At 38.4% G+C, this 24,635-nt stretch overlaps 1 protein-coding gene and 1 pseudogene across 2 annotated transcripts in view; one reads left to right on the top strand and one right to left on the bottom strand.

Annotated features, from left to right (window-relative positions):
- LOC307065280 (olfactory receptor 10J1-like) overlaps window positions 1–1,379 on the top strand; it is a 37,891-nt pseudogene extending 36,512 nt beyond the window's left edge. The window contains exon 2 of the transcript in view: window positions 467–1,379. The product of the transcript in view is annotated as an olfactory receptor 10J1-like (transcript). The remainder of the gene's footprint in view (window positions 1–466) is intronic.
- A 1,967-nt stretch (window positions 1,380–3,346) lies between these two features.
- Window positions 3,347–6,560, bottom strand: LOC307068289 (mucosal pentraxin-like; the record flags this gene model as incomplete). Its single annotated transcript, XM_079726083.1, has 2 exons — window positions 3,347–3,936; window positions 6,497–6,560. 2 exons carry the CDS (start codon window positions 6,558–6,560, stop codon window positions 3,347–3,349), a joined length of 654 nt encoding a protein of 217 aa, XP_079582209.1.
- Between the last annotated feature and the right edge of the window lie 18,075 nt (window positions 6,561–24,635).

The raw sequence follows: 24,635 nt of genomic DNA, 5'->3' as shown, positions 1-24,635 counted from the left end.
ATTCTTTTTCTGAGGTCCTGGATCATTTTCACTATCATTATTCTGAATTCTTTTTCTGGAAGGTTGCCTATCTCCAGTTCATTTAGTTGTTTTTCTGAGCTTTTATCTTGTTCCTTCATCTGATACATAACCCTCTGCCTTTTCATCTTGTCTATCTTTCTGTGAATGTGGTTTTTGTTCCATAGACAGCAGCATTGTAGTTCTTCTTGCTTCTCTTGATTATGTTTTTATATCTTTTACTTATAGGTGAACAGCAGTCCTCATTAACCAGACATCCATCTGGAGCAGATCCTTATTATTTCCTTCTCGTAGAAGTCCCCTGCTCAAAGCACTGGGCACTGATGTGTTCTGACTGCTTGGCCTAAGTCTCCAGCTTTTGGACATGGAATTTCTCAGTGAAGACTGAGAACCATACAGTGGTAAGTGATTTTATTTTCTAGGGTTTTATCAGCTTTCATGAACACAGCTCATCCTATTTGTGGTATTTCTTACTTTGTACTTTTTAACCTTGGCTGGCAATGTCATCATTGTGACAATTATCAGTATTGATCGCCACCTTCACACACCCATGTACTTCTTTCTTACTATGCTTTCCACTTCAGAGACCTTGTACACATTGGTCATTGTACTCAGATGCTCTCCAACCTTGCAAGCCTGAGCCAACCCATCTCCTTGGCTGGCTGTGCCACCAAGATGTTCTTTTTATAATTACTTTGGCCATCAACAAGTGCTTTCTACTCACAGCAATGGGATATGACCACGATGTGGCCATCTGCAACCTCTTGAGGTACACAGTCATCATGAACAAGAAGGTGTGTGCCCAGTTGGTATGGGGGGCCTGCAGCATTGGCCTACTTGTAGACACAATTCAGATTTCCTCTGTGTTCAGGCTGTCCTTTTGTGACAGAGAGACAGCCCATTATTTTTCTTACATCCGCGCAGTTATGAAACTCTCCAGTGCTGATACCACTATACATGACATAATTAATTTCCTTGTCAGCTCACTCATTATTGTGGTGCCCATGGTTTTGGTCTTCATCTCTGGTGTCTTCACCATCTCCACTATCCTCAAGAACACCTCTGCCGAGGGCCGGAAGAAGGCTTTTACCATCTGCACCTCCCAACTCACTGTGGTCATTGTCCACTATGGCTGTGCCTCCATGCCCTACCCCAAGCCCAAATCAGAGATCATGAGGGATCAAGACCAGCTGATTTCAATGACTTACACCGTTTTTACTCCTCTCCTTAATCCTGTGGTGTATACTCTAAGGAGCAAGGAGGTCAAGGCTGCCCTTCACTGTGTTGTTGGCAAAAATCTCTTGCCTAGGATCTTTGGTAGCTTGATATATACCCTATCATACTCTGGGTATTTTTTTTAATCACAAGAAAAATTGATCCTATAATTCTTCCTCTACTCAGAGAGATTTGCAAAATTTGGTGGTAAGCTTGCATTAAAGAATTGAGCTTCCCTGACTTGAATTCTGTTTTTACCATCATTCTCCCATACCCTCTATTCATTTGGGGGGTTACTACCAGGGATATGGTCAGATGCTCCTTACAAAGTGGAAAGCCAGTAGGGAATAATAAACAAGAAGGTGACTGATTGTTTCCACTTTGTTAATGCCAGAAAAGTGGGCTGCATAACGCCTGTTTGAGGTGATAGGTTGAAAGATCAACCTAAATGTCAGGTAGATATTGAGCTCTAAAACTTCAGAGATAACATGGTCAGTGGACAAGATTTGTGAAAAGCACAGTTAAAACCACCTTTCCGACTTATCATCACTTTCTCCTTTGGGCAATGACAAGAGTAACAGACTCTGACATTCCAGAAGAAATATTACCAGCTTAAAACATTCTCACCTGCCTTGGAGACCCATGAATTTTTTTCCCCAATTTTGCTGAAGCTCACATTAGGATTGTTTCCTTGGTGAGTTTTGTATATTTACATGTGAGTAAGTAACTTGTCACACCAAGCAACTGAATTTCACTGCAGTTATACATGCTTTCTCTGGGAGTAATGCCTATGCCATAATGTATTCACAAGTGTAGGGCTGGCTTTATGAATATCTGTTTTGAAATTAAATTTATTAAGGAAATTTCCTGGTTGTCCAGTGATTTGGACTCCACAATTCCATTGCTGGTGGGCCGCGTTTGAACCCTGGTCAGGGAACCAAGATCCCACAAGCTGCATGGCCCAGCCAAAAAAAAACAAGGAAATAAATGTATTAATACCATCTCTCAACTAACCCTGGCTGTCTCAGATCTGGAAATTAGCCTGTGATTTTCATTCACCTCTATGCGGAGCCTGGGCTGATGCCTGTGTCTTGCCTTTGCCCTCTTCATTTCTATTTACATTGATGAACTCATTTTCTGTTAACCGTTGGGTACCTCATTCAAACTCTGAGTTTAAACCCTTGCCTAAACAAGAGTCTGGGAGTCTCCTAATTCTTACTGTTATTGCCTTCTGAAGGGGAAAATTGTATTGATTTGTGAAAAAGGTTTAAGACTTTAGGATGATTTGGCCTGGCGTTCAAAAGAGGCAGAACTTGCCAAATGTCTTCCAGTCCATAAAGGGCTGATGTTAAAATAAATAAATAAATAAATAAATAAATAATCCATGTCTCCCACCCACTGTCCTCCTTCTGCTTGAGGACAGTCCAAGTGTCCCCAATGAGGATGCATTGAAATTGCCTGCCAAACAAAGGACTTGGGACTCTCTAATCATACCAGGGTCAAGAAGGGAAATCTTCATGCTTATGGAGAATTACCTGCAGGAATATAAGCTTTGCCTCCCTAGAGGAGCTACCTCCAAGAGAATGAATGTGAAGAAGAGCCTCCAAGGTAGTTAATCTTTGCCTTTATCTGGGTTCCCTGAGAACACCTCTGAATCCTTTCCAGGTTAGATTCAAGGGTAACAGTCACAACCTTGCTTTCTGAGAAAGCCCCATTGGAGATTTTCTATTCGGGGGTCCTGCTCATGATAGTAGCCCATTCTTGAAAGGCCCCTCTCAGTAGTCACATGATTTTTATAGATTGATGAATATTTTTGCACTCAGGACCCCCATGGGGAATCCCACAGTTATACAGGGCTCTAGAAGATTGACACCCATACTGAAAGCAGCGTGTTCCCCTGAGTTCCTATAGTTTGATGCTGCAGAAAATTATGTAACATGTGCAACAACAAAGAATGTATATTAAAGGTCCACCTAGACCTTGTGTCTTTAATGTAGTTTACACCATCTTAACAGAGCCAGAGAAATGGAAATCAGTGTATTTAATTTCAAAGAGAATGTGTGAGTGACTATTATTAAACACAAATCATGTCTGAAGGGAGTGAGGCTTACACCTACAACTTGGGCTTTGCCACCACATAGCCCCTAGTTTTATAAGTCAGGGCCCGCCATTTCAAGAGGTTGCCATTGTAACAGAAGGAGCACATATTCTTTAAGGGGACCACATGATCCCACAAGGACACATCCCAGATCTCCCCAACAAAGGATTGTTTTGCATCAAAACGTCCCCCAAAGGAATCCTGCTCCTGTCCCAGGATGATGCTTGCCTCTGCTCCCAAAGAGTACCCTTTCCTCAAACCCTTCCTCCCCATGGGCTTCCCATTCACCCAGAGTTCAGCAATCCCAGAGGGAGACTTCCAGCTGGCACAGAGATGGATTGGGGCATAAGGAGAGAGGGGGACCTTGAAAGTGACCCCGGTGTTCCCAATGTACAGTTTGTACTCTCCTACTTTGTCGACAAAGAGAAGCAGCTCATTGTCTGTAGACCTAGTGCTGTAGGAGAAGAGACTGTAAGAGCGGGTGAGGTCTGTGGAGGCTTTCAGGCACAGAGTGAAACTTTTCAGCGGTTTCTTCACCCTGGGGATCAGGGACATATGGGCTTTGTTTGATTCTTTAGGGAAAATAAACACCTTCCCTCTCAAGTCTGAGAAGAAAATAAAACAAAAAAACAAAACAAAAAAAACAATGTGACAAAAATTCTATCAATTATTTTGTTCGATTTACTCTCACTATGGATCATGGGCAGCTTCCTGATAGAGTATATACAGTGTTTACAAGGTGCCTGTAAGTGCATTATCTCAGTGATAGTATAAGCAAAATGTTAGTGTTAAAAGGCAGGTTTTGCTACAGTTGTCCTGATAGAAAGATAGAAAGAGGAATTAAAGATGTCCTATAACTCCCACTCTCATCTTCTTTGTAGGTTTCATCTGGGTAGAACAGCAAACACCAGTGTAGAAAATGAAACACAGGGTACTTCCCTGGTGGTCCAGTGGTTAAGACTCTGCACTTCCAGTGTAGGGGGCGCGGGTTCCATCCCCAGTTGGGAAACTAAGGTCCCACATGCTGTGTGGTGCAGCCAAAGAGAAAAAAATGAAAAAAAAATGAAAATGAAACACAGCTGACTCATGGAGTGTAATGGTTAAAGTATGTAGCACCCCATATTCTCCCATTGCTGATCATATTCAGAGATGTCAGTGATCTAAATATCTCCATACGTGTGGTGTGTGACCTTTTCAGTGTACAAACCTGGAACAAAATAGCATGGTTAGCCAGAGAGTGGTGTTATGAATAACTTATAACTGATAGTGATATGATAGAGAAGTGGGTGTCTCAAACTTGAGAAGCTGGGTTTGGGCTTATTGGGTATAATAGAAAAGGAGAAAAAAAGTGTGCCAGGACATTAAAGCTTTTTTTCTGCTAATAAAGCCTAACTATTTTGTAGCACTTATGCATCACAAAGTAAATTTTTCCCTTTAGTTTGATGTCATCCTTATACCCATTTCATAGATGAAGAAACTGAGGGTCAGAGTTCAGTAACTTCACAAAGGCAATTCAGTTAGTTTGGGAGAAACTTGTTCTCTACTTAAAGCCCAAGATTCTCTTAAAATTTCATATTTCCTCTCACGTGACCGAGACTAAAGGATTGAGAAGGATCAGAGAATGAACACCCTAATACCTGTAATAACCTCTTTTTCTAATAAAAGTTGCACATCCCTTCTTGTTCTCTCAGGTGAGAGGTAATGGTGTTCCCAAGTAGTAAACAAAGCCAGCTGTCCTTTCTCTAGCCCTGGGGCTTCCTTCTGCCAGGCATGTCCTTACTCATCAGCATCTGTAGTGGTTTTAAGAATATGTCCGAAATAATTCTCCTCTCCTGGATTGTAGGCTAACTTGCTGCTAATGAATAGAATACAGCAGAACTGAGGTAAGTGTAAGTGACAGAAGATGAGATTTTGAAAAGATTGTGCTTCTTTTTTTTTAGCTGCTTCCAAGTTTTATTTCTTTTTTAAAAAAAATTTAATTTCGTTTTTATTTTATATTGGAGTATAGTTGATTTACAATGTTGTGTTGGTTTCAGGTGTACAGCTAAGTGATTCAGTTATACATATACATATATCCATTATTTTTCAGATTCTTTTCCCATATAGGTTATAACACAGTACTGAATAGATTTCCCTGTGCTATGCAGTAGGTCCTTGTTGGTTATCCATTTTATATATAGTAGTGTGTACATGTTAATCCCAAACTTCTAATTTATCCCTCCCTCCAGTGTTTCCCCTTTAGTAACTGTAAGTTTTTTTTTTCTATGTCTGTGAGTCTGTTTCTGTTTTGTGAATAAGTTCATTTGTATCAATTTTTTTTTAGTTTCCACATATAAATGTTATCATATATTTGTCTTTCTCTGTCTGAGAAAGGTCTATCCATGTTGCTGCAAATGGTATTATTTCATTATTTTTAATGGTTGAGTAATATTCCATTGTATATACATACCACATTGTCTTTATCCATTCATCTGTCAATGGACATTTAGGCTGCTTCCATGTCTTGGTTATTGTAAACAGTGCTACAATGAACACTGGGGTACATGTATCTTTTCTAATTATAGTTTTCTCTGGATATATGCAGGAATGGGATTGCTAGATCATATGGTAGTTCTATTTTTAGTTTTTTAAGAAAGACTGTACTTTTGGGCTGGGCCCTTTCTCTCTGTTAGATTATTCACTGTTGGAGAATCCAGCTGCCGTGTCATAGGCTGCTTGATAGTAAGGTCCATATGGCAAGGAACTAAGGGAAGCCTCCAGCCAACAGCCTGTGAAGAACTGAGGCCCTCAACCCAACAGCCTGTAAGAGCTGAATCCTGATGATAACCATGTGAATGAGCTTGGAAGTAGATCCTCCCCAAGTCGAGCCTTCAGATGAGAGGACAGCTCTGGTTGATTGACTGAAAACTTATGAAAGACCTTGAGTCAGAATCATCCAGCTGAGCTATTCCCTGATTCCTGACCCATAGAAAGTATGAGATAATAAATGTTTGTTGCTTTAAGCTGCTAAATTTTAAGGTGATTTGTAATACTGCAGTAGATAACTTATAACATCTTTCATTCACATCTTCCTCAAACAGCAACCCCAATAGTAACAAAACGTGCTGCACTCCAGTTCCCCTGGGACTTGGAGAAAACTTTATCCCAGCAAGGCTCAGGACCTACCTTTCTGTGTCATACCGTCTGAGAGAAAGGTGAGAAGCAGGACACCCAGAAGAGGCTTCTCCATCCTATGCTCCTTGGGTCTTCAGGAAGAGTGGGAGGAACAGCAGTGGTCCTACCAGTGGAGAGATGCTCACTGTTTGACTTCTTATATTGTGCTTTTAGAGGCACAGCCTTTGTTCCAACAACAGAAGGCAAAGCTATAAATGGTAAATATTAACTGAACCAGGATAGGATTTGGAAACAAATTTGTTTACTTTCTGGTCTATTGCTTCAGTCACAGCATCTTTCCTTTCTTTTTTAAGTGTTCTATTTCCTGCTGAACTGTCCTGTTCATGTCTCCCCACAAGAAAAAGAGGTTCTATGTCCTCCTAAGGGACATTTAATTACCTAATATATGTAAGGAAATTGTGGCAGTCTGTTGTTAATTCTGTCAGATAGGCATCCTCTTGGAGCTGCTGGAGGAACCATTTCCCCCCTGTGTTTAGGGGCTGGGGTATCACTATGGAGAAACTGACATTTACTGATTCAGGTAGCTGTGAACTTCAAGATAGTGGAGATCTAGCTCTTGTGGTCTTGATGAAGTTGCCAGGTTGTCTGTAAAGAAGCTTCTAGATGCTGGGTGTTAAGATGATGCCCTGCACCTGGAATCTGGACATCAGCTAGGAAATAAGCTCAAAGAAGGTGTCTGTGAAGGTGGATACACTGAGCCCATTTTGAGAGGGCAGAGAATACTGCTTAGATACTGGTAACAAGCCAGATATGGTATGACCTAAATCTGTGATTTACAAACCTGACTACATCTAAACATTTTATCCTGGTGTTTCTCTGTCTCCAATAAAATTTTTTTGTAAGTTGCTGTATCAATTTCTCCTTTTTTATTCATCACACATTATAGGATTTTAAAATTTGAGAACATATGGATCATGTATGTTTTCTCCCACAGTTTAATCTCCAGCACTTATCACTATGATTCATTTATAAAAGCCCTAATACTACTTATGGAATGAACTAATCTGGGTGTTTCCAGGTTGATGAGAAGAACTAAAGGAAATTATCAAAGGCTCTCAGTTGCAAACAACAAAAGCCACTGTACTAGTTGTGGCCGTTTATTTCTACTTAATGAAACTGTGCAACAAACTACCTCAAAACTCAGTTTTTAAAACAATAAACATTTATTTAGTTCATGAGTCTGTGGGTTGATGATTTGGGCTTAGTGATTCTTTCCGTCTTAGCTGGGTGATTAACAGCAAGTCAGCTAGTTGGACAGTAATATTATATGAGTCAGAAATGGTGCAATGAGAATTAAAGCATTTTAAAATTTTTGTCTTATTTGTATAATTTTATGTTGGTTTAAATCAATCTTGATTTCTCCTTCTCTCCTTTAATTCTAAACTATATGTACATTAAAAAATCAAGAATTCCCTAAGGAATTTAAAAAATTATTTTCATGGTATATATTTATATAATATAAAATAAATAAGTTATTTTCCATAAAATATGTTACTTTAGGTCAGTATATTATAATTAAAGGTTACACTGTAAGTTAATTTTATTAAAGCCTTTAATAATATTCATGATACATATCTAAAAAGACAAATTTGACCTATCCACATTTAATGTGCTTCATATTATTGAATTAACTTTATGAAAGCAAGAACACAATTTATGGACAGAGTCAAACTGACATTTTGTCAATCCCACATTTCATTTGAGGATAAAACTAAATGCATTAAAATGAAGTTTGCAATTTAACTACTTTTTGCTACATCAGAAATATACAAAAATTTCTTTGATGATTTTGATTTGTGTTTCTGATGTTTAGAGCCTAAACACACACACACACAATTTAAAAATATAAAACTATTACAGTACTTCCCTGGTTGTCCAGTGGTTAAGAATCTGCCTTCCAATACAGGGGACTTGGGTTCTGGTTGGAGAACTAAGATCCCACATGCTGTGTGGAACAGCCAAAAATAATAATAATAAAAATATTAATGCTAGATTCCAAGTACAGTACTCCCTCAGCATCTATGGGGAATCCCCCCCATATTAGAATTCATGAATGCTTGATTTCCTTATATAAAATTGTACAGTATTTGCATATTATTGACACACAACTTCCTATATACTTTAAATCATCTCTAGATTACTTATAATACTTAATGTAATGTAAATTCTATGTAAATAGTTGTTGGTGCATGGCAAATTCAAGGTTTGCTTTTTGGAACTTCCTGGAATTATTTTCTAAATATTTCTGAGCAGCAGTTGGTTAAATCCATGGATGTAGAACCCATAGATATGAAAGGCCAACTGTGTTTACCTTACAAGGGCTTAATTAAGTGCTAAAGACATCTTGATGTGCTATAGATTATAAGATTAGGATCTTTTTGTCAATCAATATGGATAAATTTCAAACTACATATATAAATTTAAAATAATGCCATATGTTTATAATTACATATGTATAAACATGTAAAGGAAACATACACACATTTTCAGTGTGGTTACCTCTGAGGAAGGAAGAAGTAAGGAAGTGGAAAGAATGCGGGGAGTTTCTGATTGTATCCATAAATATTACCTTAAAAAAAAAGTCAGGAAACAATTATGACAAATATGGTGTGGCAAAAATATGGTATATATGGTATTTGATAACAATTTTATAACTTTACTCATAAATTTAAAATTTTCACAACTTATTTTTTTATTTTTAAAGATAAATATCAGGTATTTCATAAACAAGATGAAAAGACAACCCTCAGAATGGGAGAAAATATTTGCAAATGAAGCAACTGACAAAGGATTAATCTCCAAAATATACCAGCAGCACATGCAACTCAATATCACAAAAATAAAAAATGCTATCCAAAAATGGGCAGAAGACCTAAATAGACATTTCTACAAAGAAGATACACAGATTGCCAACAAACACATGAAAAGATGCTCAACATCACTAATCATTAGAGAAATGCAAATCAAAACTACAGTGAGGTACACCTTACACTGGTCAGAATGGTCATCATCAAAATGTTTACAAACAATAAATGCTAGAGAAGGTGTGGAGAAAAGGGAACCCTCTTGCACCGTTGGTGGGAATGTAAATTGATACAGCCACTATGGAGAACAGTATGGAGGTTCCTTAAAAAACTAAAAATAGAACTACCATATGACCCAGAAGTCCCACTACAGGGTATATACCCTGAAGAAACCATAATTCAAAAACAGTCATGTACCACAATGTTCATCGCAGCACTATTTACAGTAGACAGGATATGGAAGCAACCTAAATGTCCATTGACAGATGAATGGCTAAAGAAAATGTGGCACATATATACAATGGAATATTACTCAACCATAAAAAAACCAAAATTGAGTTATTTGTAGTAAGGTGGATGGACCTAGAGTCTGTCATACAGAGTGAAGTAAGTCAGAAAGAGAAAAATAAATACTTTATGCTAACACATATATATATGGAATCTAAAAAAAAAAAATGATTCTGTTGAACTTAGGGGAAGGACAGGAATAAAGACACAGAGGTAGAGAATGGACTTGAAGACACAGGGAGGGGGAAGGGTAAGCTGGGATGCAGTGAGAGAGTAGCACTGACTTATATACACTAACAAATGTAAAGTAGATAGCTAGTGGGAAGCAGCCACATAGCACAGGGAGATCAGTTCGGTGCTCTGTGACCACCTAGAGGGGTGGAATAGGGAGGGTGGGAGGGAGATGCAAGAGGGAGGGGATATGGGGATATATGTATACGTATAGCTGATTCACCTTGTTATACAGCAGAAACTAACACAACATTGTAAAGCAATTATATTCCAATAAAGATGTTAAAAAAACAAAGGAAGGGGCTCCCCTGGTGGCGCAATGGTTGAGAGTCCGCCTGCCGATGCAGGGGACGCGGGTTCGTGCCCCAGACTGGGAAGATCCCACATGCCACAGAGCGGCTGGGCCCGTGAGCCATGGCCGCTGAGCCTGCGCGTCCGGAGCCTGTGCTCCACAAAGAGAGAGGCCACAACAGTGAGAGGCCTGCGTACCGCAAAAAAAAAAAAAAAAAAAAAAACAAAAAAAAAACAAAGGAAGATGTGGTACATATACACAATGGAATATTACTCAGCCATCAAAAAGAACAAAACAATGCCACTTGCAGCAACATGGACAGACCCAGAGACCGTCATACTGAGTGAAGTAAGACAGACACAGAAACACAAGTATCACATGATATCACTTATATGTGGAATCTAAAAAAAAGGGTACAAATGAACTTGTTTACAAAACAGAAGTAGAGTCACAAATGTAGAAAGCAAACTCATGGTTACCAGGAGATAAGGGAGGAGGGATAAATTGGGAGACTGGGATTGACATATACACACTGCTATATATAAAATAGATAACCAATAAGAACCTGCTGTACAGCACAAGGAACTCTGCTCAACACTCTGCAATGGCCCACATGGGAAAATAATCTAAAAAAAAAAAAAAAAGAGTGGACACATGCATATGCATATGTAAAACTGATTCACTCCGCTGTACGCCTGAAACCAACACAACATTGTAAATCAACTATACTTCAATAAAAATTAAAAAAAATATAGTAATAGTACCCAGCAATCACCACGGCTGGGAACAGAACCTGATCCCACCAGCCAGACTGGAAAACCCTAGAATTTAATGCCATATTTATTTATCATCATCCACATTCAACTCTATGTGGAAAATTCTCTGATTTTGAGGGTGTACTGTCCAGGGACCAGGTATGAGAGATAAAGGGATATATAGAGTTCTACCACCTTTGTTCATTACCCTCAATAAATCATCCTTTTAAAAAATTTCCCTGGAATTGAGTTGATGGAACCAAACAAGTAAGGTAGGGAAAAAAAACCTCATAATATCTTTAATTCCTCTATCACATATAAATAAAATATGTATATTTGTAAGTCTTATGTAAACTCCAAAATACAATAAGCTCTATATGGAGATAGAACATATGGGAAACATGAGTCATGAAGTTGGTAGGATAATTTTCATCTTATCTCTTGTTGACATTGTTTCTTGTCCTGATTCTAGAGAAATCCTAGACACCAAGTTCACCTGTCACTAAAGCCTCTGTTGCTCTGCAACACCCAGACCAAGACAATGCGCTCTTCCTATATCCAGATAAAATTGAGGAGTACAGTTTACCAATTGGGCATAGAGAGGGCGTTGTCAAGCCACTCGAAGACCCTCTCACCTCAGTCCATTTGTTCTAACTGAAATCAATCTCTGCTACCGTAGAACTCCTGGGTAGAAGAGGAACCCCAAGTGGGGAAGAGATGCTCAACTGGACAGAAGGAAAAGATCACCCTGGGGCAGGAGCAGGATTGTTTTAGGGGCAAATTTGAAATTCTTTTAGGGGCAGTTCTTTAATGGCGACATTTGAGATTAGTCCTATAGGATTACATGCTCTTCTCAAAGGAGATAATATACCATTTATTGTGATGACATCGTCACAAACTGGCAGGTTCTGAGGTTGTCTTTTTATTCATATAACTTTTTATTTTAACACAATTTCAGACTTACAAAAAGTTGCAGGAATAGTAAAAAAAATTCCATATACTTTAAACAATTTATTGTGGTAAAATATGCATAATATAAAATTTACCATTTTATCCACTTTTAAGTATATACTGGTAATATTAAGTGCATTCACAATGTTGTGTAATTGTCACCACTGTGCATTTCCAGAACTTTTTCGTGATTCCAAACAGAAACTCTGTACCCATCAAACAATAATTCTCAATTTCTCCCTCCCCAGTCCCTGGTAGCCTCTATCTACTTTCTATCTCTATAAATTTACCTATCCTAGGTACCTCACATAAGTGGAATCATTTAATATTTGTCCTTTTGTGTCAGACTTATTTCACTTAGCACAATGTTTATGTTTTATCCATATTGTAGCATGTATCAGAATTTCATTGCTTTTTACAGAAGAATAATATTCCTTTGTATGTGCATACAACATTTTGATCATCCATTTATCATTGATGGACATTTGGGCTGTTTCCACCTTTTGGCTGTTGTGAATACACTGTGAACATTGATGTGCAAGTATCTGAGCCCCTGTTTTCATTTTTCTAGGTATATACCTAGGAGTGGAATTTCTGGATTATACAATAATTATATGTTTAACTTTTTTGAGGGGCCACCAGACTGTTTTCCACAATTGCTTCAATATTTTACACTTCCACCAACAATAAACAAGGGTTCCAATTTCTCCACATCTTCATCAACACTTGTTATTTTTCATTGCTTAAAAATATATATATTAGCAATCCTAATGGATATGAAATGGTACTTCATTGTGGGTTTACTTTACATTTTTCTAATGGCTAGCTAGTGATGTTGATTATCTTTTCAGGTGCTTATATTGGCTATTTGTTTATCTTCTTTGGAGAAATGTCTATTCAAATCCTTTGACCATTATATATATATATATATATATATATATATATATATATATATATATATGCTATGCAAATATTTTCTCTCATTATGTGGGTTGTCTTTTCACTCTTGATATTTTCCTTTGATACACAAAAGTTTAAAATTTTGATCAAGTCCAATTTGTCTATTTTCTCTTTTGTTGCCTGTGCTTCTCATGCATATCCAAGAAGTCATTGCCAAATCCAATGTGACAAAGATTTTTCCTATGTCTTCTAAGAGTGTTATAGTTTTAGCTCTTAAACTTAGGTCCTTGATTTATTTTGATTTACATTTTGCATATGGTATAAAGTCAGGACCTAACATCATTCTTCTGCATGTGGATATACAGTTTTCCCAGCATCATTTGCTGAAGACTGTCCTTTCCTCATTGAATCGTCTTGTCACCCTTGTTGAAAATCAATTAACCATATATGCAAGGGTTTATTTCTGAGATCTCTATGCTATTCTATTGGTCTATATATTGGTCTTTATGCCCCATATACTTTTCACTTGGATTTCCTAAATGTTAATATTTTACCATGTTTGACTTTATAGCCCCCACTCCATTCTCTCTCTTTCTCTCTCCCCTCTCCCTTTCTCTTTCTCATACATACACACATGCGTGTGTGCACACATATATATGTTTATATAATTTTTATCTACGTCTTTTTTTAAACTGCTGAGAATCATTTGCAGACATGATGCTCCTTTATCCAAGAATACTTTAGTGTGCATTTTCTAAAAGCAGGGATATTCTCTTATATTATGCATTCTCAATAAGGGTGATATCACCCTCAAGGGGGCAAACATTGATTCTATGGGAAAAACAAAAACAAAAAAAACCCTCTAAAACAGACACTACATATGACCTGTAGCTTTCCAAAGCTCAGCTCTATTCAACAAAATCTTATTTCTTAGTATTTAATTTCTCTTATTAGGGAGAAATTAATTTAATTTAAATATCACTTAATCTAATTTTTCTCCTGGGGGGGTACAACAATGAAAAAATAAGGTTGAGAAACATTATACTGTATAATCACACACATCAAAATCAGGAAATTAATATTGATACAATACTCTATTGGTTTGATTTGTTTTGTTTTTACATTTTACCAGTTATTCTATTTCTTTTGTCAGACGACAAAAGAAAATCCCAGATCACCCATCGTATGTCACTGCCATGTCTCTTTAGTCTCTTTCATTCAGAGCAATTCTTCAGTCTTTCCTTATATTTAGTGACATTGACATTTTGAAGAGGATAGGTCAGTTGTTTCATAGAACACCCCTATGATCAGATTCAGGTTGTGCCCTTTTGTCAAGAATACCACACAAGTGACGTTGTGCTCTTCACAGTGCCCTTTTCAGTCCTTTATCTCTCTGAGTGAAGCACTATTCCAATCACTGGAAATACAGCAGAGAACAAGGTAAGGTTTCTGCCCTCATGGTGCTGATGTCCTAGGGAGGAGTTTGCAAACCACTGAGAAAGGTTGCCCACAGGAAAAAAGAGTTAGGGGTAACACTAAGGACTAGCCTTGTTCTTTACAGCCCCATTTGATTGGACAAAGTCTATTAGAAAACAGATTTAATCCCAATGTAAAAATCTCTCTCTGTGTCTGTCTGTCTCTGTCTCTATCTCTCTGAGTACTGTAGAAGAAATGTGTTTCTCAGGAAGGTGCTGAGTTTCTTGTTACTCAAAGGACATTATTATGTAATGGTTAGCATTTGACCTCTGCCATGAAAAATCGCTTTGTTGGGGAATTGACCTGATTTCTGTGCTCTTGGAAAAATAAAAACTCTCTCGGCCTTAATATTCTTATCTGTAAATTGGAGAATAAAAATAGTACATACTTCAAAGAGTTATTGTAAAGATTAAATGCAGTAATGCATGAAAAGCTTTTAGCTCAATGCCTAGCATTTACTAAGAGCTTAATAATTATTGATTATCATTACAATTTTTAAGAAAAAGACTATTTGCTTAAGTTATTATTTTTCAAGAAGACTGTTTACCAAACAATTCTTTTAGAAGCGAGGTCAGCATGAGAGGAAGCTTACACTAATATTATTAAGTTGTATCTCAAATATGCCAATATTTACTTTTAATTTTTAATTAATAAACATCAAGTTTGCATACATAGTAGTTTTCTATAAGTACAATAGGGCATCTGGATGACCTGGGTCTGGCCGGTTTGGGGGATGGTTTCTTTCTATCACAGTTAAGTTTATACCTGGCTGAGCCCTAGATGAACTGGGAAGAGCTTACAGCATTAAGGTTCTGTTTAGGCTCAGAGGTGGATTTACTAAGAAGCTAATGAAACTTAAGCTTCTCCTTCATTTGCACAGACCTCTTATAAGAAACCGTCTTTTCTCATTCAAATAAACATTCATTTTCATGTACTCAGAACCTGAACTGCGCCCCCCCTCCCCCACCGCCCACCGCCAACCCCACCACCCCGCCTTGTTAGATGCCTGTACAGAGAACTGAGGTCAAGTTCTGGCCATCTGTTTTATTCGACTAGAAAAAAATGCCTGGTTTTAGGATCTCATCTCAGACTCTTCTCAGAATTTCATTGTGTGGCACATAGCAAACAAAACACAATGGGCATAAAAAAACGTCATTTAAGCTTATTTCTTTCTTCAGGGACTTGTCCCTTCTCTCTGGAGCAGAGGGTCTTTTCCATAGAAAAGTGCCCTTTTTAGTCCACTTTGTGTCACAATGTTGAGCTCCCATTTTCTCTTCCTTCCTGGACACCCCAGGTCATTGTTTGGAGAAGGACAAGTAATCAGAGATTTGAAGCTGCTGTACATAGAAAAGAGCTGATTTTTGGTGGCCTCTGTAAACAGAGAATAGAGGAAAAGGTGTAGAGAGAGGTTCAGAAATGTGGCATACATGATGACTGTAGAGAAATATGATACAATGAGAGATTGTAATGAGTGAAGACTGTCGAAGAATTTTAAGAAGACATCAGATATTAAAAATGAAACAGTTTGCAGTGTGATGCTACAATGGAAACTTTCTCCATCCCCTCCTGCTATTAGTTCTGCTACACAAACAAGCATCTATCTGGCTGACCGCTACTTTGTGGCAAGTTAGAGAAATGGGCTGGATTCCTCTCCTGTGTTGTTAGGGGATCAAGAGAAGACAATAGCCACAGGAGGTAAGGGCAAGAGAGAGCAAATGGAATCAAGAAATCAGAATTTGAAGCAAGCTTAGAAATAAAAATCCTGGTGAATTTGCAGAAATTATAAGAGCATTTTGGATTTCCCATCAGACTGAATGGTAGGTGTGAATCCATTTCAAGCAAGTATTTGTGTATGTCCAAGGACAGGGTGACCCTGATTGACATCTGGGATGAATATGTGAACCAGCAACATTTGACAAGCGAGATATGTTTAGTGAATATTGAGATTACCTTCCTTGGGGTGATGAGGGGAACCAAAGACTATTAGGGGGAGGGGAAGCTTGTGATCCTTAATCCATGTGTGACTCCGACTGGTTTTCCTGTTGGGAAAGACAGAATTAGGCCTACAGTATGGAGAAACAGCACAGGCCATGGAAAGAATACCATACAAAGAGCTGAGGTGACTTTGGGCCCAGTGCCAGCTCTTCATCTAATTCTGTAAGACTCTGAGCAAGCAGTTTACTTTTTAATTTCTTTACACACCAACTATTCAAATCACTCTCTCTCAAATGCTAGGCAGCCTCTTAGGACTGTCCTCTTCCATTTTTCTTTCTTATAGGACACGCTTTTTTTTTTTTTTTGGCTTTGGACAGGTGGCCTATTATCTCAGGCATCAACAGGTACTTTAGATCATAGCTATGGCTAACTGACTATATTTAATGCCCTAGTTTTCACTGTCATTCCCAAAGTATTGGTTTCTTTCTTCCCCCTAAACAACTCTCCTTGATAAACTCAATATGTGTGTCTCCTCTGTCCAGACAGACTACTCATTCTTTAGGGTCTTCCTGATTCTTCATCCTAATTAGGTCCTAATCAGTTATGCCTATTACCACCAATTCTCATTGGCAGAGAAACAAGTCAAACTATAGAGATAACTACTTCTCCCAAATATTCAGAAAATTCTACCCAATTTTTTTGTTTCATATGAGTTCTTTGGCTTTGGCAGACAGGAGTGGGGGGTGAGTTGGTAAGGATCAGGAACTATTCAGAATCAAATTGGTGTAGGCTGGCAAACATACTGTTGTTGGCTTCCCATCTGTTAGAACAAAATTTATAGGAATTGATGATTAAACAAACATTTTTGCATTCAGGTTTGCAGTTAAAAGATGAAGCGGCTCCAATTGTGTCAGGAGGCTGGTTTTATTTTAGTGGGAGTTTCCTTCTGTTTGTTTATATTGATAATAAGACTTAGATGTTAAGTGTTGGTGGTATAATAAATATAGCATGTTTAATGGAAGAGCTATCAGAAGGGTATAATACAAATAGTATGCTTATAAGAATGATATAATAGAGGGAGCCTGAACCAAGATGGCAGAGTAGAAGGACATCCTGTCACACCCTCTTGTGAGAACACCAGAATCACAACTAACTGCTAGACAATCATTGACAGGAAGACACTGGAACTCACCAAAAGATACCCCACATCCAAAGACAAAGGAGAAACCACAGTGAGGTGGTAGGAGGGGTGCAATCACAGCAAAATCAAATCCCATAACTGCTGGGTGGGCGACTTACAGACCGGAGAACACTTATACCACAGAAGACCACCCACTGGAGTGAAGGTTCTGAGCCCCAAGTCAGGATTCCCAACCTGGGGGTCTGGCAAAGGGAGAAGGAATTCCTAGAGAATCAGACTTTGAAGCCTAGTGGGATTTGATTGCAGGACTTTGACAGGACTGGGAGAAACAGAGACTCCACTCTTGGAGGGAACACACAAAATAGTGTGCGCATCGGGAACCAGGGGAAGAAGCAGTGAAGCCAGGGGAGACTGAACCATACCAAGCTGTTAACTTTGTAGGGTCTCCTGCAGAAGTGGGGGGGGGGTGGCTGTGGCTCACCTTGGGGACAAGGACACTGGCAACGGAAGTTCTGGGAAGTACACCTTGGCCTGAGCCCTCCCAAAGTATGCCATTAGCCCCACCAAAGAGCCTAGGTAGGCTCCAGTGTTGGGTTGCCTCAGGCCAAACCACCAACAGGGAGGGAACCCAGACCCACCCATGAGCAGTCAAGCAGATTAAAGTCTTACGGAGCTCTTCCCACCATAGCAACACCCAGCTCTACCCCCCACCAGTCCCTCCCATCAGGAAAACTGCACATGCCTCTTAGATAGGCTCATCCACCAGAGGGTAGACAGCAGAAGCAAGGAGAACTACAATCGTGCAGCCTGTGGAACAAAAACCACATTCACAGAAATATAGACAAGATGAAAGGCAGAGGGCTATGTACCAGAGGAAGGAACAAGACAAAACTGCAGAAAAACAACTAAATGAAGTGGAGATAGGCAACCTTCCAGAAAAAGAATTCAGAATAATGATAGTGAAGATGATCCAGGAACTTGGAAAAAGAATGGAGGCAAAGATCAAGAAGATGCAAGAAATGTTTAACAAAGATGTAGAAGAATTAAAGAACAAAAAAACAGAGATGAACAGTACAATAACTGAAATGAAAACTACACTAGAAGGAATCAATAGCAGAATAACTGAGGCAGAAGAACAGATAAGTAACCTGGAAGACCAAATGGTGGAATTCACTGCTGCAGAAGAGAATAAAGAAAAAAGAATGAAAAGAAATGAAGACAGCCTAAGAGACCTCTGGGACAACAATAAACAAAACAATATTCACATTATAGGGGTCCCAGGAGGAGAAGAGAGAGAGAGAAAGGACCCGAGAAAATATTTGAAGAGATTATAGTCAAAAACTTCCCTAACATGGGAAAGGAAATAGCCACAAAAGTCCAGGAAGCGCAGAGAGTCCCATACAGGATAAACCCAAGGAGAAACACACTGAGACACATAGTAATCAAATTGGCAAAAATTAAACACAAAGAAAAATTATTGAAAGCAGCAAGGGAAAAAGAATAAATAACATACAAGGGAACTCCCATAAGGTTAACAGCTGATTTCTCAGCAGAAACTCTACAAGCCAGAAGGGAGTGGCATGATATACTTTTTTTTTTTTTTAGTTTCTGCTTTATAACAAAGTGAATCAGTCATACATATACATCTGTTCCCATATCCCTTCCCTCTTGCGTCTCCCTCCCACCCACCCTCCTTATCCCACCCCTCCAGGCAGTCACAAAGCACCGAGCTGATCTCCCTCTGCTATGCGGATGCTTCCCACTATCTCCCTTACGTTTGGTAGTGTATATAGGTCCATGCCTCTCTCTCGCTTTGTCACAGCTTACACTTCCCCCTCCCCATATCCTCAAGTCCATTCTCAAGTAGGTCTGTGTCTTTATTCCCATTTTACCCCTAGGTTGTTCATGACATTTTTTTTTCTTAAATTCCATACATATGTGTTAACATACGGTATTTGTCTTTCTCTTTCTGACTTACTTCACTCTGTATGACAGACTCTAGGTCTATCCACCTCATTACAAATAGCTCAATTTAGTTTCTTTTTATGGCTGAGTAATATTCCATTGTATATATGGGCCACATCTTCTTTATCCATTCATCCAATGATGGACACTTAGGTTGTTTCCAGCTCCGGGCTATTGTGAATAGAGCTGCAATGAACATTTTGGTACATGTCTCTTTTTGAATTACGGTTTTCTCAGGGTATATGCCTAATAGTGCGATTGCTGGGTCATATGGTAGTTCTATTTGTAGTTTATTAAGGAACCTCCATACTGTTCTCCATAGAGGCTGAACCAATTCACATTCCCACTAGCAGTGCAAGAGTGTTCCCTTTTCTCCACATGCTCTCCAGCATTTATTGTTTCTAGATTTCTTGATGATGGCCATTCTGACTGGTGTGAGATGATATCTCATTGTAGTTTTGATTTGTATTTCTCTAATGATTAATGATGGTGAGCATTCTTTCATGTGTTTGTTGGCAGTCTGTATATCTTCTTTGGAGAAATGTCTCTTTATGTCTTCTGCCCATTTTTGGATTGGGTTGTTTGTTTTTTTTGCTATTGAGATGCATGAGCTGTTTATAAATTTTGGAGATTAATCCTTTGTCAGTTGCTTCATTTGCAAGTATTTTCTCCCACTCTGAGGGTTGTCTTTTGGTCTTGTTTATGGTTTCCTTTGCTGTGTAAAAACTTTGAAGTTTCATTAGGTCCCATTTGTTTATTTTTGTTTTTATTTCCATATCTCTAGGAGGTGGGTCCAAAAGGAACTTGCTGTGACTTATGTCATAGAGTGTCCTGCCTATGTTTTCCTCTAAGAGTTTGATAGTTTCTGGCCTTACATTTAGGTCTTTAATCCATTTGAGCTTATTTTTGTGTATGTTTTTAGGGAGTGATCTAATCTCATACTTTTACATGTCGCTGTCCAGTTTTCCCAGCACCACTTATTGAAGGGGCTGTCCTTTCTCGACTGTATATTCCTGCCTCGTTTATCAACGATAAGTTGACCATCTGTGCATTGGTTTATCTCTGGGCTTTCTATCCTGTTGCATTGATCTATCTTTCTGTTTTTGTGCCAGTACCACATTGTCTTGATTACTGTAGCTTTGTAGTATAGTCTGAAGTCAGGGAGTCTGATTCCTCCAGCTCCATTTTTCATTCTCAAGATTGTTTTGGCTATTCGGGGTCTTTTGTTTTTCCAAACAAATTTTGATATTTTTTGTTCTAGTTCTGTGAAAAATGTCAGTGACAGTTTGATAGGGATTGCATTGAATCTGTAGTTTGCTTTGTGTAGTATAGTCATTTTCACAATATTGATTCTTCCAATCCAAGAACATGGTATATCTCTCCATCTATTTGTATCATCTTTAATTTCTTTCATCAGTGTCTTATAATTTTCTGCATACAGGTCTTTTGTCTCCTTAGGTAGCTTTATTCCTAGGTATTGTATTCTTTTTGTTGCAATGGTAAATGAGAGTGTTTTCTTGATTTCACTTTCAGATTTCTCATCATTAGTGTAGAGGAATGCCAGAGATTTCTGTGCATTAATTTTGTATCCTGCTACTTTACCAAATTCATTGATTAGCTCTAGTCGTTTCCTGGTAGCATCTTTAGGATTCTGTATATATAGTATCATGTCATCTGCATACAGTGACAGCTTTACTTCTTCTTTTCCCATTTGGATTCCTTTTATGTCCTTTTCTTCTCTGATTGCTGTGGCTAAAACTTCCAAAACTAAGTTGAATAAGAGTTGTGAGAGTGGGCAGCCTTGTCTTGTTCCTGATCTTAGTGGAAATGGTTCCACTTTTTCACCATTGAGCACGATGTTGGCTGTGGGTTTGTCATATATGGCCTTTATTATGTTGAGGAAAGTTCCCTCTATGCCTACTTTCTGCAGGGTTTTTATCATAAATGGGTGTTGAATTTTGTCAGAAGCTTTCTCTGCATCTATTGAGATGACCATATGGTTTTTCTCCTTCAATTTGTTAATATGGTGTATCACGTGGATTGATTTGCATATATTGAAGAATCCTGGCATTCCTGGAATAAACCCCACTTGATCATGGTGTATGATCCTTTTAATGTGCTGTTGGATTCTGGTTGCTAGTATTTTGTTGAGGATTTTTGCATCTCTGTTCATCAGTGATATTGGCCTGTAGTTTTCTTTCTTTGTGACATCCTTGCCTGGTTTTGGTATCAAGGTGATGGTGGCCTCGTAGAATGAGTTTGGGAGTGTTCCTCCCTCTGCTATAGTTTGGAAGAGTTTGAGAAGGATAGGTGTTAGCTCTTTTCTAAATATTTGATAGAATTCGCCTGTGAAGCCATCTGGTCCTGGGCTTTTGTTTGTTGGAAGATTTTTATTCAGTTTCAATTTCAGTGCCTGTGATTGGTCTATTCATATTTTCTATTTCTTCCTGAGTCAGTCTTGGCAGGTTGTGCATTTCTAAGAATTTGTCCATTTCTTCCAGGTTGTCCATTTTATTGGCATAGAGTTGCTTGTAGTAATCTCTCATGATCTTTTGTATTTCTGCAGTGTCAGTTGTTACTTCTCCTTTTTCATTTCTAATTCTATTGATTTGAGTCTTCTCCCTGTTTTTCTTGATGAGTCTGGCTAATGGTTTATCAATTTTGGTTATCTTCTCAAAAAACCAGCTTTTAGTGTTATTGATCTTTGCTATCATTTACTTCATTTCTTTTTCATTTATTTCTGATCTGATCTTTATGATTTCTTTCCTTCTGCTAACTTTGGGGGATATTTGTTCTTCTTTCTCTAATTGCTTTAGGTGCAGGGTCAGGTTGTTTACTCGAGATGTTTCCTGTTTCTTAAAGTGGGATTGTATTGCTATAAACTTCCCTCCTAGAGCTCCTTTTGCTGTGTCCCATAGGTTTTGGGTCGTCGTGTCTCCATTGTCATTTGTTTCTAGGTATTTTTTAATTTCCTCTTTGATTTCTTCAGTGATCACTTCATTATTAAGTAGTGTATTGTTTAGCGTCCATGTGTTTGTATTTTTTACAGATCTTTTCCTGTAATTGATGTCTAGTCTCATAGCATTGTGGTCGGAAAAGATACTTGATACAATTTCAAGTTTCCTAAATTTACCAAGGCTTGATTTGTGACCCAAGATATGATCTATCCTGGAGAATGTTCCATGAGCACTTGAGAAAAATGTGTATTCTGTTGTTTTTGTATGGAATGTCCTATAAATATCAATGAATTCCTTCTTGTTTAATGTATCATTTAAAGCTTGTGTTTCCTTATTTATTTTCAGTTTGGATGATCTGTCCATTGGTGAAAGTGGGGTGTTAAAGTCCCCTACTATGATTGTGTTACTGTCGATTTCCCCTTTTATGGCTGTTAATATTTGCCTTATGTATTGAGGTGCTCCTATGTTGGGTGCATGAATATTTACAATTGTTATATCTTCTTCTTGGATCGATCCCTTGATTATTATGTAGTGTCCTTTTTTGTCTCTTCTAATAGTTTTAATTTTAAAGTCTATTTTGTCTGCTATAAGAATTGCAACTCCAGCTTGCTTTTGATTTCAGTTTGTGTGGAATATCTTTTTCCATCCCCTTACTTTCAATCTGTATGTATGTCTAGGTCTGAAGTGGGTATCTTGTAGAAGGCATATATATGGGCCTTGTTTTTGTATCCATTCAGCCACTCTGTGTCTTTTGGTGGGAGCATTTAGTCCATTTACATTTAAGGTAATTATCGATATGTATGTTCCTATTCCCATTTCCTTAATTGTTTTGTGTTCGTTATTGTAGGTCTTTTCCTTCTGTTGTGTTTCTTGCCTAGAGAAGTTCCTTTAGCATTTGTTGTAAAGCTGGTTTGGTGGTGCTGAACTCTCTCAGCTTTTGCTTGTCTGTAAAGGTTTTAATTTCTCCATCAAATCTGAATGAGATCCTTGCTGGCTATGGTAATCTTATTTGCAGGTTTTTCTCCTTCATCACTTTAACTATGTCCTGCCACTTCCTTCTGGCTTGTAGCATTTCTGCTGAGAGATCAGCTGTTAACCTGATGAGGATTCCCTTGTGTGTTATTTGTTGTTTTTCCCTTGCTGCTTTTAATATGTTTTATTTGTGATTAATTTTTGACAGTTTGATTAATATGTGTCTTGGCGTATTTCTCCTTGGATTTATTCTGTATGGACTCTCTGTGCCTCCTGGACTTGATTAACTATTTCCTTTCAAATATTAGGGAAGTTTTCTACTATAATCTCTTCAAATATTTTCTCAGTCCCTTTCTTTTTCTCTTCTTCTTCTGGAGCCCCTATAATTCGAATGTTAGTGTGTTTAATGTTGTCCCAGAGGTCTCCTAGACTGTTCTTAGTTGTTTTCATTCTTTTTTCTTTATCCTGCTCTGCAGCAGTGTTTTCCACTATTTTATCTTCCTCGTCACTTATCCGTTGTTCTGCCTCAGTTATTCTGCTATTGATCCCATCTAGAGTATTTTCATTTCATTTATTCTGTTTTTAATCATTGCTTGTTTCATCTTTAGTTCTTCTAGGTCCTTGTTAACTGTTTCTTGCATTTTGTTTATTATATTTCCAAGATTTTGGATCATCTTTACTATCATTATTCTGAATTCTTTTTCAGGTAGACTGCCTATTTCCTCTTCATTTGTTAGGTCTGTTGGGTTTTTATCTTGCTCCTTCTCCTGCTGTGTGTTTTTCTGTCTTCTCATTTTGCTTATCTTACTGTTTTGGTGTCTCCTTTTTGCATGCTGCAGGTTCGTATTTCCCATTGTTTTTGGTGTCTTTCCCCAGTGTCTAAGGTTGTTTCAGTGGGTTGTGTACGCTCCTAGTGGAGGGGACTAGTGCCTCTGCTGTGGTGGATGAGGCTCCATCTTGTCTTTTTGGTGGACAGGTCCACATTTGGTGGTGTGTTTTGGGGTGTCTGTGGCCTTATTATGTTTTTAGGCAGCCTCTCTTCTAATGGGTAGGCTTGTTTTCCTGTCTTGCTAGCTGCTTGGCATAGGGTGTCCAGCACTGTAGCTTGCTGGTCGTTCAGTGAAGTTGGGTGCTGGTGTTGAGATGGAGATCTCTGGGAGATTTTCACCATTTGATATTATGTGGATCTGCGAGGTCTCTTGTGGACCCGTGTCCTGAAGTTGGCTCTCCCACCTCAGAGGCAC

This window comes from Hyperoodon ampullatus (genome assembly GCF_949752795.1).
Source record: "Hyperoodon ampullatus genome assembly, chromosome: 2".
NCBI lineage: Eukaryota > Metazoa > Chordata > Mammalia > Artiodactyla > Ziphiidae > Hyperoodon > Hyperoodon ampullatus.
The sequence above is the reverse complement of the archived record's forward strand: the minus strand, read 5'-3'. Positions and strand labels throughout refer to the sequence as shown.